The following is a 12,059-nucleotide window of genomic DNA, read 5'->3' on the forward strand; positions in this document are numbered from 1 at the left end:
TTTATCCCAGAATTTCAAAAGTACAATCAGTGGCGAAACGTATCTTTGGGCTGCCCCCTAGCTAAATTTCCAGTCCCCCCCCCCTACATTTTTCTAATTCCTGATTTTAGAGAATGCACTGGAGAAGTGGAGAAATCTCTAAAAAAGTGTGTTTTAGAGAAAATGCGCATTTTGCTAGTACTTCAATTCAGTAAAGTATTTCAAAATTGTCACACATTCAAACGACGATTTTCCACACTCCTATAGCAGGGGAGGCGAGGGGAGGCAGGGACGGTCGTTTCGACACTGAGTACAATCGGTGGCGTAACGTTGCCTGTTGGCGCCCCCGCCGAAAATCCGCCCCCTTGTTAGCGCCCCCTCCCCTTTTGGCACCCCTCTCTAAAATTGAACAAATTAGGTGATTTTAGAGGATAAGCCAGTAAAATCTCTAAAAAAGTGTGTTTCTAGAGCAGGGACAAAAGGATTTCGCGATTATTTTGGCCAAATTTCGCGGTACCGCGAAATTTAACAGGCTATACATTAAACTACACACAATTTGTCGCGGAGAATGGGAAATTTCGCGATTTCGTACATGCCGCGAAATCCTTTTGTCCCTGTTCTAGAGCAAAACATGCAGTTTTGCTAGTACCTCAGTTAAGTTTTTCAAAATTGTCCCACACCCCGCACAGCGGGGTCAGCTGGGCCCTTTGTTACGCCTCTGAGTACAATATCCAATATGTTGATTTAAACCTCCCTAAAATAAAATCAGATTTTTGTTATTGCTGTTATATTGTGTTAATTTTTGATTTTATTTTATTATCTATCTTGCATTTTTTCACCTTTCTTTTAGGGTTTGTTATCTTTTATTGTTAGTAAAAATTGAAATTTGAAATTTTTATTTGATTGTTGCTGTAAAGTAAGGACTATTTGATAAATATTTCCATGATCATTGTGTTTTTAATTGTGTCACATATTTAGTCACAAATTAGTGTACAAATAAATTCATGGGTAATATTATTGATAAATTGATGCAGTTGTTGTAAGTGTCATATCTGGAATTTAATGTGTTCAAAAGCTGCAGTGATTAAATGTCTGAATTGATAATTGTCATGTTTTATCACGTTCAGTGTATTCTAGTTTCTACTGAATAATTAATAACTTCTCAACACTCTGACAGGTGATTGACATGGGAGAACATCTGAAATTAGCTGGTGACTGGAACACTGTCAGCCAAACAAATGTCGAAGAAATGTTATACAAAATTGGGGCACCTTTTCTAATTAGGAAAGCTGCTGGACATGTTAAACCATCCCAATCCATATCATTTGAGGGAGACAATATGAAAATCATTACAGTAACAGTTAAAACAACGGAAAAGTTGATTCCCTTGGATGGCAGTGAATTTTCAGATCAAGTGTTCTCCAAAACATATGTTTGTAAAGTTACTGTTAGTGAGGATGGTTCCATCACAGCGGACGGCTTGCTCGGTGACATGGGCATGAAATCAGTTAGAAAGATTGATGACGCAGGACAGATGGTCTTGACCACCTGGATAGATGGAGTCGAATGTGTTCGGGTTTTTGCCAGAAAATAGTGTCATCATCATAGAGTGGTGTATTTTTAAGTTTGATTATTTTGATAGCTATAGGATACACGCATTTATAAATATTGAATTCCAGTGTGTATGATAGTAACTTTATTATAATTAATGTAGTAGAAAATATGATTTTATTAAAGTTAAACATTTGAGCAGGTTTGACTGACTTGGGTTGATGCCTACAACTACTAATCGACCAGTTTTTCAGGGTACTTAGTTATTGTATTATTGATTTTAATATTTTTGATTTATCCAAAGGTTTAGAAAATTGTAAAATACATTATTTTTAGGTATGATCGATTTTGTTATGTATAAAATTGAACAAAATTGTCTTCATATCATGTTTCCTTTGTTTTCATTATTAAAATGTCAACTCCTTGTTTAGAAAGGATTTTGTTTAAAATTTAAATTTTTTTTATTTTTTAAATTGCACATTCAACACTCTCAGCTGAGATGCAGAATTCTGGAGCTCCGGTGATAGTTCACTGTTCTTTGTCCAACTCTGATTTAACTAACAGATTGCAGCAGAAAGGACATCGCATCCGATGTGAGTAGATACCATTATTATCATTATTATTATATATATACGACCTTCCCTGACTAATTCAATAGAAATTTTCGCTATCCCCAATATTTTTTACTGATTGCAAAAGTGCGGAATCTTCGTGAGTCGCAAAATATTTGCTTTATAGTTATTAGTTATTCTAATTATTTGCTAAAAGCGGAAATAATTTCAATGTATACCTTACTGATTTAACTCTCAAGAACAGATGTAGCAACTCAAAATACAAATAGCTACTCAAATTACAAGTAGGCTTTATTTTAGGCCATACACCTATCTAATTATACATCATGTATGTTATCATCTTTAGCTTTATACGAAAACTGTAAATTCCACCGCATCACTGATCGAAAATGTTCATTATGTTATTGTGCGGTTTGATGGTTCCCATTTCTAGTGAACCTCCTGTGCATTTTAGTCACCAAACCTCTCTTAAAATACTGCTGGTCAAGAAAATTGTTCAACCTAGGCTGTCTGACAAGGATGCGGATATTAACTCTCAAGAACAGATGTAGCAACTCAAAATACAAATAGCTACTCAAATTACAAGTAGGCTTTAGGCCATACACCTATCTAATTATACATCATGTATGTTATCATCCTTAGCTTTATACGAAAACCGTAAATTCCACCGCACCACTGATCGAAAATGTTCATTTTGTTATTGTGCGGTTTGATGGTTCCCATTTCTAGTGAACCTCCTGTGAATTTTAGTCACCAAACCTCTCTTAAAATACTGCTGGTCAAGACAATTGTTCAACCTAGGCTGTCTGACAAGGATGCGGATATTAGCTCTCACATAAGTAAGCGCAGCATTGACTCTGATAAAGTTTTTGACCCTGGTAACAGTATTGACCCTGGTAACAGGGACAAAAGGATTTCGCGGTAATTTTGGCCAAATTTCGCGGTACCGCGAAATTTAACAGGCTATACATTAAACTATACATAAAATTTGTCGCGGAGAATGGGAAATTTCGCGATTTCGTACATGCCGCGAAATCCTTTTGTCCCTGCCTGGTAACAGTTTTGACCCTGGCAACAGTATTGACCCTGGCAACAGTTTTGACCCTGGCAACAGTGTTGTTCCTGGCAACAGTATTGTCCCTGGCAACAGTATTGACCCTGGTAACAGTTTTGACCCTGGCAACAGTGTTGTTCCTGGTAACAGTATTGACTCTGATAAAGATTTTGACCCTGGTAACAGCATTGACCCTGGCAACAGTGTTTACCCTGGCAACAGTGTTGACCCTGGCAACAGTGTTGACCCTAGTAACAGTGTTGGCCCTGGTAACAGTCGTAGTCCTGTTAAAAGTATTGACCCTGGTAATAGCATCGACCCTGGCAACAGTGTCGAATCTGGCAACGGAGATAATGCTCGAAGTGAAAATTTTGATGAAACCAGCATTATCAACTGCTCTAAAAGTGTTGGAGAAGAGGATATCGAAACTAGCACTCAGGGTAAATTAAAATTAATACAGCATACATTTTAAAAGTCCTCTTCATTTTGATATTAGTTATTGGTTAGTTGTTGGTTATTCATTTAAACAAGAATTATCAAATCGAATGGTGACTTGACAAATTCTAATTTTCAGGATTATATTTTAACCAGACGATCACGTTTTCGAATGGGGCTGTTTTAGCAGGTCTAATGTTGCTTCTCTGTGCACTATTGATAAAGAAAGTTACTGCTAACATGAACAACACTACGGAAGTGTTGAAGATGAGCCTGATCGACAATAAAAGAGAAAGTGAAAGCGGTTGCCAGTGTGAAAGTGAGCGTGATTCATGTAGAAGCAAAGTAGGGGACGAAGAAGATGTGGCGGGTGAAGAAGTTTAACTTTGATCGGCTGTGTAGAGTGTAGACTATAAAGGTTATCATGATAAATAATTGAACTTGGATGCTCCATCTATGTTTTTGAGAGGTTTTTTTATGTTTCGACTTAGACTTTTAGTCTATAATTATAATTATGATACTTATTGATACTGCAAGGAAAATTTCAATTGTATTAGGTATTTGGATTGTACAAACTTTTTGTTTGTTGTTGTGATTTTAAGTGCTCTCTTATCTGTTGCTAAATTTGCTTTGTTAATGTTAATTACAATAAATATGTCACACTCGAATAATTTAGGGTAAAATAAGTAGCTGTATGGTATACACTTCATTAACCGTCGATGGCCTAAATATGATTGTACCTTCGGCTCTTGTAATTGACCGGTTACAATGTAACCATTAGGTATATAACTGTTTCGATAAACCGAAGTAAAATAAGTACCTAGATTTTGTTTAAATCACAAACATGCTCTGGATCAATGTTGCTTAGCTCGTCGTCACAATTTTAATATATCTCCTACATTTGTGATATAAGTTACAGTTTGATATCTCCCCTACATTTGTGATAGAAGTTATTGTTTTATATCTCCCCTACATTTGTGATAGAAGTTACAGTTTGATATCTCCCCTACATTTGTGATAGAAGTTACAGTTTGATATGTCCCCTTCATTTGTGATAGAAGTTACAGTTTGATATCTCCCCTACATTTGTGATAGAAGTTACAGTTTGATATCTCCCCTACATTTGTGATAGAAGTTACAGTTTGATATCTCCCCTACATTTGTGATAGAAGTTACAGTTTGATATCTCCCCTACATTTGTGATAGAAGTTATTGTTTTATATCTCCCCTACATTTGTGATAGCTGTTACAGTTTGATATCTCCCCTACATTTGTGATAGAAGTTACAGTTTGATATCTCCCCTAAATTTGTGGTAGAAGTTACAGTTTGATATCTCCCCTACATTTGTGGTAGAAGTTACAGTTTGATATCTCCCCTATACATTTGTGGTAGAAGTTACAGTTTGATATCTCCCCTACATTTATGATAGAAGTTACAGTTTGATATCTCCCCTACATTTGTGATAGAAGTTACAGTTTGATATCTCCCCTACATTTGTGATACAAGTTACAGTTTGATATCTCCCCTACATTTGTGATAGAAGTTATTGTTTGATATCTCCCCTACATTTGTGATAGCTGTTACAGTTTTATATCTCCCCTACAGATGGTACTGGTACCACAGAAGGAAGTGTTATATTTCCTCACGGAGGCCCAGTATTTATAGCTCAGCAGCTGACAAAGTCAGTGCAGCACTGGCCACCTGACTCAGAAACTGCTCTAGAACCCGGCCTAGTTACCAAGTTAGTAACCAACCTAGTAACCAGTTTTAAACTTAAAACCCGGCCTAGTTACCAGGTTAGTAATTCTAAAGTTGCTTTATCTTAAGTGCACAACTTTGTTAGTTCTCTGATGGGGATATGAAAGCTTTGTTTCTCGCTGTATGTTCCTGAGTTGTGTAACACAGTGTGGTTGTACAGGTGGCACCATTACTTTTAATGGCACGTCTTGGTAATATTATATACACTTCTAATAGCTGTTTACTAATGATTTGTATGTTAACAGGTTAAGAAAAGCACAGCAAGTTCATACCAGCTTATATCTGATTACAGTAAGTCCGTTACTGGGACTTAACGAACTTAATGTTATATCGCTTCTTCAAGAAATGTGAGTAAAGTGTTACTAATAATAGTAATAACTAGTTATTAGTTATCCTGTAATTCTGTCCTGAAATAAAAACTCTAAAATTGCTTGACTGGAGGATATTTGATGCATAACAGAACCAATAAAGATCGTTAAAAGCGAGTGGATCTATAAATTCTTATATTAAGTGGTATCTGCTGGAGTTATATATTTTTCTGCTGTTTCCTAACTTTATTGATCCAACACACCACTCGGCAGGTTACCTGACATGAGTATTCTCCCAGTAAAGGATGGTAGAGAATGTGCAGATGCTATGTGTAACATTGTAAAGGTATTTAATACTCACGTACACACGTGCACGTTCTGTACAGCACACTCGCCAGGGCTTTTCCTAGGCTATTGTGTTGTGGTAACTGACCTTTTCTCTTCTTTTAATGAGCCGACAATACTCACATCCACCTGTCAAACCGCTCCCTGATTGTTACTTTTGTAAAGTAGCAGTGACCATGCTAAAAATGGGTAAATGTAGATGATAGTGTTAAATGTCTAGACACGTACTGTATGTGATTACTTCCATCATGATAGTTCACAGCTAGCAATCTTAGGAACGTCAACTGGTGTAAATAAGACATGTCAACCCCCCCCCCCCCCCCCCTAAATAGTTGCTGAAACCAGCTGAACGAATGAAACTAAATTGTCAAATTCAAAGTAAAGTTAGTACGTCTAGTCTGTTACTGATCTCTGTACAAAAAGGATCCCAGGTCCGTGACCCAGACACAAGGCAGATAATAGAACAGAGACTAGAGACAAGTGTTAATGATATGAGGTCTAACACTTACCAGGACGTACTTAACTCACTACCCTTTGAGCAAGCAGGTAATTTAGTGTTTATTTTCATTTACACAAGCTGGGAATAATTAATTATATATAAGCCCTGTTTGATTGTAAAAACATCATTCGTATGTGATGAATTTTATTTGATTTGACGTATCGGTGGCACTGATAAGCTTTTCTTTGCAGATAAGGTGGAGTTGAGTAACAGGTTCAAATGTGTGGCTGATTTGGTGAAGGCTAACAAACAAGATCTACAAGGAATTGACAATTCTCAGACCTTACTCGACTTTTTTTCTGAGGACAAAGTAACTATTTGATGATCCCAATATATTCAAGAACTGTTTATTATTTTGTTAGATATTTGTCGTATTGTTGATCATTCAGACATCTACTGAATTTTACTTTCGCTGTTCCAATGAAATTTGGGCCAAGGGATTCATTTCCTCATTTTTTGTTAAACGAATTGTTTGTTTTTTATTATTGAGTTTTGTATGCTATATTGTATATTACTGCTATAATTTATATTTGTATTTAATATTGATAGCAATAAATTTTGTTGAAACTGGTTTATTGAATTTATTCGTATTTAAATCAAAAGTTTCCAATTCTCTTGCAAATTAGCATATATTTTACGAAAACTGACAATTACTTATGAAATGAATAAAATTATTGAATATCCAAAAAATAAAATCATTAATGTGAAAGAAGTTTCAGATAGGATTATGATGATCCAATTATTAAAACGTTTTCCAATGTAGCTCAGAATAACGTTCTGATCATCTTGACAGGTTTTTAATCTCAGTATCTTACATTGTATTTTTCATTTCGGCTGTTATATTATAGAAGATTCGCAACTGACTCACATTTAAATTCGGACAATTTCAACGATTCGTATCGACGTAAGACGTTGAGTTATCTCAGTATACTGATAGACTGCTATCTCCGTTCAAACAATTTAATTGGTGAATAATAATCTTTCTGATCTTTTATGAATTAGTGATACAAATCGTATGTTCTTCAGATGGGAGAAACGAGAAAGCATGTGAGCCGTGGAGAAAGGCTTCTTAAGCGGATTGGAATTTGTTCTCAGCCTTCCGTCACAAAATCAGATCATAACAAAGGTATCTTTTGGAAAAGAGGAAACATTTTCCATTCATCAATTTCCAGGTTAAGTTAATTTCCAAATTCACATCTATCAATTTTAAAATCATTACTATACTGTTTTCAGAGAACGGCGACGTTAATTCGAAATCGCTGGCTAAGTCAGAGCCACTCACTGAATCAGAACCGTCCAGCTCCGATCAGTCACGTATATCTGCATGTATTTCTGCACGGAGGTCTTCAGCACGACTCAAAGAGTATATACTCGCATCAGAGAACAAGGTCGTTAAGTCAGAACCACCTGCTAAGTCAGAACCACCTGCTAAGTCAGAACCATCTGCTAAATCAAAACCATCAAGCTCTGATCAATCAGATAAAACCGCACAAAAATCTTTACGTCGTAGACAAAAACTACTTGCTTCACTTGGAGCAGGGCCTAACTCTAACTCTACCAACTGTAAAGCAATTAGCACCTGCAATGCTACTTCAGATAGATTAGATAAGAGGACAGTTGACTCAAATAAGTCTGTCAAAACAAATGAATCAAAATTAAAGGTGGTTCACCCAAAGAAAGTTCGGAGACCTAAATCAAATAAATCTGTCAAACCGAAACAGTTAAAACCCAAGCCTGAACCATACACTAAACCCAAAGCATCCAGACCACGAAATCAGATAAAAGCTAAGAACCCCCAGCTGTGTGAAAAGAGTGTATTAAAGTTGACACCTTTAAAATCTTTAAAGGCTGCCTCGTCACTAGGGTTCATTGTTGAGATGAGTCCCATGAGTTTTGGAACTCCTGCTGCAAAAAAGAAACGCCTAAGAAAAAGGGACCCGATGGAACTGAGTCCAACATGCCGAAGTAAGATCTATACGTCTGCATGGTCGAGGAAAAATACGGTTGAACCTGCCCCCATGCCTTCAACTTCAGCCGATGCTTTTGCTGATAAAGAAGATAAACTAGAAATTAAGAACCTGAAAGATATTCTGCTCCATAATAATGATCAATCTACCTCCGAGGAAGAGGACGAATATTTTGGGCTATGAATTTTTAAAATGTTTTACAGCTTTTTTCATGTATTTGCTTACTTTGTTGATTTTAGATATTTATGAGAAGCCTTTACGTACATTAGGGCAACTATAGAGTATATATAAAAAAATGCTCTGTCAAGACTGATGGCCAAGATCCATGGTTTGACTCGGAGTGTTATGATGCATGGCGTAAGAAAGTGAGATTACATAAAGAAAGGCATAAAAGTGATAGAGCTGAAATTGCATTCTCCCTTGCTAGGAAAAATTTCAAAAATGTGGTTGCTCAAAAAATGAGGGAAACATTAAATGAATCTGATGATAGTGCTTTAATAACAAAAAAATTTTGGTCCTATGTCAAATCGAAGACAGCTAGTCAGCGGATCCCTGAGTTTGTAAGCCACAAAGGCACTGTCCGCAACTGCCCTGAAGACCAGGCCAACCTATTTAATGACTTTTTCTTCGAGCAGTTCTCTGAGGCATCAACTTATGACATAGATATAGATTACTCTAATGATTGGCGCTTTGATATTGAATTTGACCACAGAAGGGTTCGCAAAATCCTTTCCAATATTAATGCTAATAAAGCTTATGGACCTGATGGTATCCATGGGAAACTTTTGAAAAACTGTGCGGTTGGGCTCGCATACCCTATATCAATACTTTTTCATTCATGCTACAACATTGGGACACTACCAAGGGAGTGGAAACTGGGGCACATTGTACCAATATTCAAGAAAGGGGATAAACATGAGGTTTCAAATTATAGGCCAATTTCTCTTACATGCTTAATCACAAAAGTTCTTGAACGCATAATAAGAGATGAGTTATTGGCACTTACTAATGGCATGATCAATGACAAACAGCATAGTTTCCGAGCTGAGAGATCTTGTGCAACTAATCTTGTAGGACTGTGCGACAGCCTAGCGCTCTCACTGAATGAAAATATGAGAACAGATGTAGTCTACTTTGATTTTGCCAAAGCATTTGACTCGGTTAACCATGATCTTATATTATTTAAGCTAAAGAGCAAATTTGGTATTGATGGGAGGCTACTGAAATTCATCACTGATTATCTAAGAGACAGGCAACAACAGGTCTTGATAAGTGGCAAGTTTTCTTCTATGAGAAACGCCCTGTCTGGTGTACCTCAAGGGTCAATTTTGGGACCATTGCTGTTCATTATGTTCATTGATGATATATCAGTGGGGATTTCACCAGGCACACAACTGTCACTGTATGCCGATGATACTAAAATTTGGCGTAAGATTGTTTCGGAGTCTGATATCCTGCGACTGCAGAAGGACATTGATTATCTCCATGACTGGTCACTTTCTAATAAAATGAGATTTCATCCCGACAAATGTAAGGTCCTCACCGTCGCAGGAAGGATATCCGAAACAGTTTCCCTCCTTAGTGTCCTACCACTCTTTAACTTTGTATACTCCATGGGAAGAATCACACTTGACTATGTTGATCATGAAAAGGATCTGGGTGTAATTGTGACATCAAATCTCGATTGGAAAGATCAGTGCTCCAAAGTCCTTTCTAAGGCAAACCAAAAATTAGGCATGGCGAGAAGAAATTGTTATTTTGTCCAAGACGTAAATCGTCGTAGAGTACTGTATCTCACTTTAGTGAGGAGCCTATTTGAGCATTGCTCGGTTATATGGAGACCAGTCACAAAATCCCAGATAAGCAAGCTGGAGGGCCTCCAAAAGCGTGCTATTAAGTGGATTCTTCACGAGGAGTATATGAGTTATCCACCATCCACATACATTCAAAAATGCAGACAGCTGAAGATTATGCCGATTGAAGACCGCTTTGACTTCTTGGATCTCATCTTCTTCTTTAAAATTGTGAAGCAACATATACCTGTCACTTTACCCTCATATTTGCAACCATTTCAAGGCCACTCAAGGCTCAGAAATAGTCACATGGACTCTCTATGTTTTGTAAGCTCTATCTCACCTCGAGCAAGCTCCAACGCTTTTGCCAAGAATTTCTTCTATAGGACCCACACTAAGTGGAATCACATTCCTCTAGATATCCGTGAGATAGAGAGTATCACTGATTTTAAAAGTAAACTTTCCACTTACATGTGGGGGAAAATTATCCCGGTGGATTCGGACTCTGAACTTGACTATTCAATAGAAACAAATCCGTAAAATAGTTTATTCAAGATTATCTATTCTTGATGTCTGCATTCACATATTTCTCAATTTCATCTCACAGCACAATATTTTATGAATTGATTGAATGGGTGTGTGATTTTGTTTAAAGTAACTTATTACAATTTTATAAGGGCCCATGCTTGTGCAGGAGCTGCATTTGCACTCAATATCTGTGTTTTGGTGACCCTCAGGTCCTTTGGTTACATACATTTTGTCCGAGACAATTTCAACTTTGACAATCCATGCTTAGAGGACAATATTATATTTAACTAATTCATTGTGTAAACTTGTATGTAATTGACTGATTTGAAAGATTTCAATAAAAAATATATGTGTATAGTGGTTTTAAAATTATTTATATTATTAGACATTAGTCATACTGCATATTCATTAAGGAACTTCATAAACGTGGCCATATTACAATAAATTGCCAACAGGGGGCTTTATTTTAAGATATTTTATGGAGAGTCACGTTTATTGACCTGCCAATTTTAGTCTGGTTGCTCAGACTAGCATACTTTCACGATCTTGTAAACAGACAGAACTAAACGTAAATTCAAGTTCTGCGCCTTTAAATTGTTTTAAAAGAACATTCTATCCAGAACTGAGAACATGATATCGTTTCAATTTTATGTGATTCCCGAACTTCACAATTCCTGAAAAGGGTCTTCTGTTGGACAGTTATTGGGGCCGCGCGTTTATTATTACAGATGGTACAGCGCAGCACGTACGAAATTATAGCAAAATTTGTAACTAGTCGGTGGCGTAGCATGTGTTTGCCGCCTTAACTATATAATATCATTCAGCAGTCCATGGCCGCTAGCTGTCGCACCGTCTATATAATATTCCGCCACCCCAGAGGTCCCATTAACGCTGTTTATCCTGGAATACGCTAGACTTCAACCTTTTTAACTGACAAATCTCCCGTTCCTTAACCTTTTTACTAGTTAAATGATTGGATTGCAAATTTAAAAGCTGATCGTAGAATAGTTAATCAAATTAAAAATAAATTAACAGTCTTAATTATTAAAAATCGTATTAGAAATCTGTTTATGCTATCACTTCCAACTGGGTGACAGCAAATAAATACTAGAACTGGAATTTCAAAACAGGAATAAATACTTTCAACTGCCCAAATAAGTCTTGATTGTTTAATTGGACGGTGATGAAAATATCAGTTCCGCAAGGCAATATGTAAAACGAATATAACCCGAATATACTGTACTCTTCTATAAGTATGAACTCAATCCA

At 36.6% G+C, this 12,059-nt stretch overlaps 3 protein-coding genes across 3 annotated transcripts; all 3 read left to right on the forward strand.

Moving 5' to 3' along the window:
* Positions 1-2,028: 2,028 nt before the first annotated feature.
* LOC134811240 (protein SPO16 homolog) lies at positions 2,029-7,066 on the forward strand. Its single transcript, XM_063818009.1, has 6 exons — positions 2,029-2,123; positions 5,198-5,333; positions 5,596-5,697; positions 5,932-6,004; positions 6,435-6,549; positions 6,694-7,066. The coding sequence occupies exons 1-6, from the start codon at positions 2,030-2,032 to the stop codon at positions 6,822-6,824; spliced, it is 651 nt and encodes a 216-aa protein (XP_063674079.1). The 5' UTR covers position 2,029; the 3' UTR covers positions 6,825-7,066.
* Positions 2,711-4,069, forward strand: LOC134811229 (uncharacterized). The gene is made up of 3 exons (XM_063817999.1): positions 2,711-2,995; positions 3,153-3,596; positions 3,731-4,069. Exons 1-3 carry the CDS (start codon positions 2,788-2,790, stop codon positions 3,973-3,975), a joined length of 897 nt encoding a protein of 298 aa, XP_063674069.1. The 5' UTR covers positions 2,711-2,787; the 3' UTR covers positions 3,976-4,069.
* Positions 7,067-7,215: 149 nt separating the features above from the next.
* Positions 7,216-8,734, forward strand: LOC134811250 (uncharacterized). Its single transcript, XM_063818022.1, has 3 exons — positions 7,216-7,295; positions 7,529-7,628; positions 7,736-8,734. The coding sequence occupies exons 2-3, from the start codon at positions 7,529-7,531 to the stop codon at positions 8,650-8,652; spliced, it is 1,017 nt and encodes a 338-aa protein (XP_063674092.1). The 5' UTR covers positions 7,216-7,295; the 3' UTR covers positions 8,653-8,734.
* The last annotated feature ends 3,325 nt before the right edge of the window (positions 8,735-12,059 follow it).

Source organism: Bolinopsis microptera, chromosome 1 (genome assembly GCF_026151205.1).
Source record: "Bolinopsis microptera isolate Bmic1 chromosome 1, MBARI_Bmic_1.0, whole genome shotgun sequence".
Classification (NCBI taxonomy): Eukaryota; Metazoa; Ctenophora; class Tentaculata; order Lobata; family Bolinopsidae; genus Bolinopsis; species Bolinopsis microptera.

What these genes read in the sequence shown, in the direction of transcription:
- LOC134811240 (XM_063818009.1), top strand. Translation starts at nt 2,030, where the DNA reads ATGCAGAATTCTGGAGCTCCGGTGATAGTTCACTGTTCTTTGTCCAAC. An exon ending in GAAAGGACATCGCATCCGAT is followed by an intron (nt 2,124 to 5,197) that starts GTGAGTAGATAC and finishes TCTCCCCTACAG; the next exon opens with ATGGTACTGGTACCACAGAA. An exon ending in GAACCCGGCCTAGTTACCAA is followed by an intron (nt 5,334 to 5,595) that starts GTTAGTAACCAA and finishes GTATGTTAACAG; the next exon opens with GTTAAGAAAAGCACAGCAAG.
- LOC134811229 (XM_063817999.1), top strand. Translation starts at nt 2,788, where the DNA reads ATGTTCATTTTGTTATTGTGCGGTTTGATGGTTCCCATTTCTAGTGAA. An exon ending in CCCTGGTAACAGTATTGACC is followed by an intron (nt 2,996 to 3,152) that starts CTGGTAACAGGG and finishes TTTTGTCCCTGC; the next exon opens with CTGGTAACAGTTTTGACCCT. An exon ending in TATCGAAACTAGCACTCAGG is followed by an intron (nt 3,597 to 3,730) that starts GTAAATTAAAAT and finishes TCTAATTTTCAG; the next exon opens with GATTATATTTTAACCAGACG.
- LOC134811250 (XM_063818022.1), top strand. Translation starts at nt 7,529, where the DNA reads ATGGGAGAAACGAGAAAGCATGTGAGCCGTGGAGAAAGGCTTCTTAAG. An exon ending in AAAATCAGATCATAACAAAG is followed by an intron (nt 7,629 to 7,735) that starts GTATCTTTTGGA and finishes TACTGTTTTCAG; the next exon opens with AGAACGGCGACGTTAATTCG.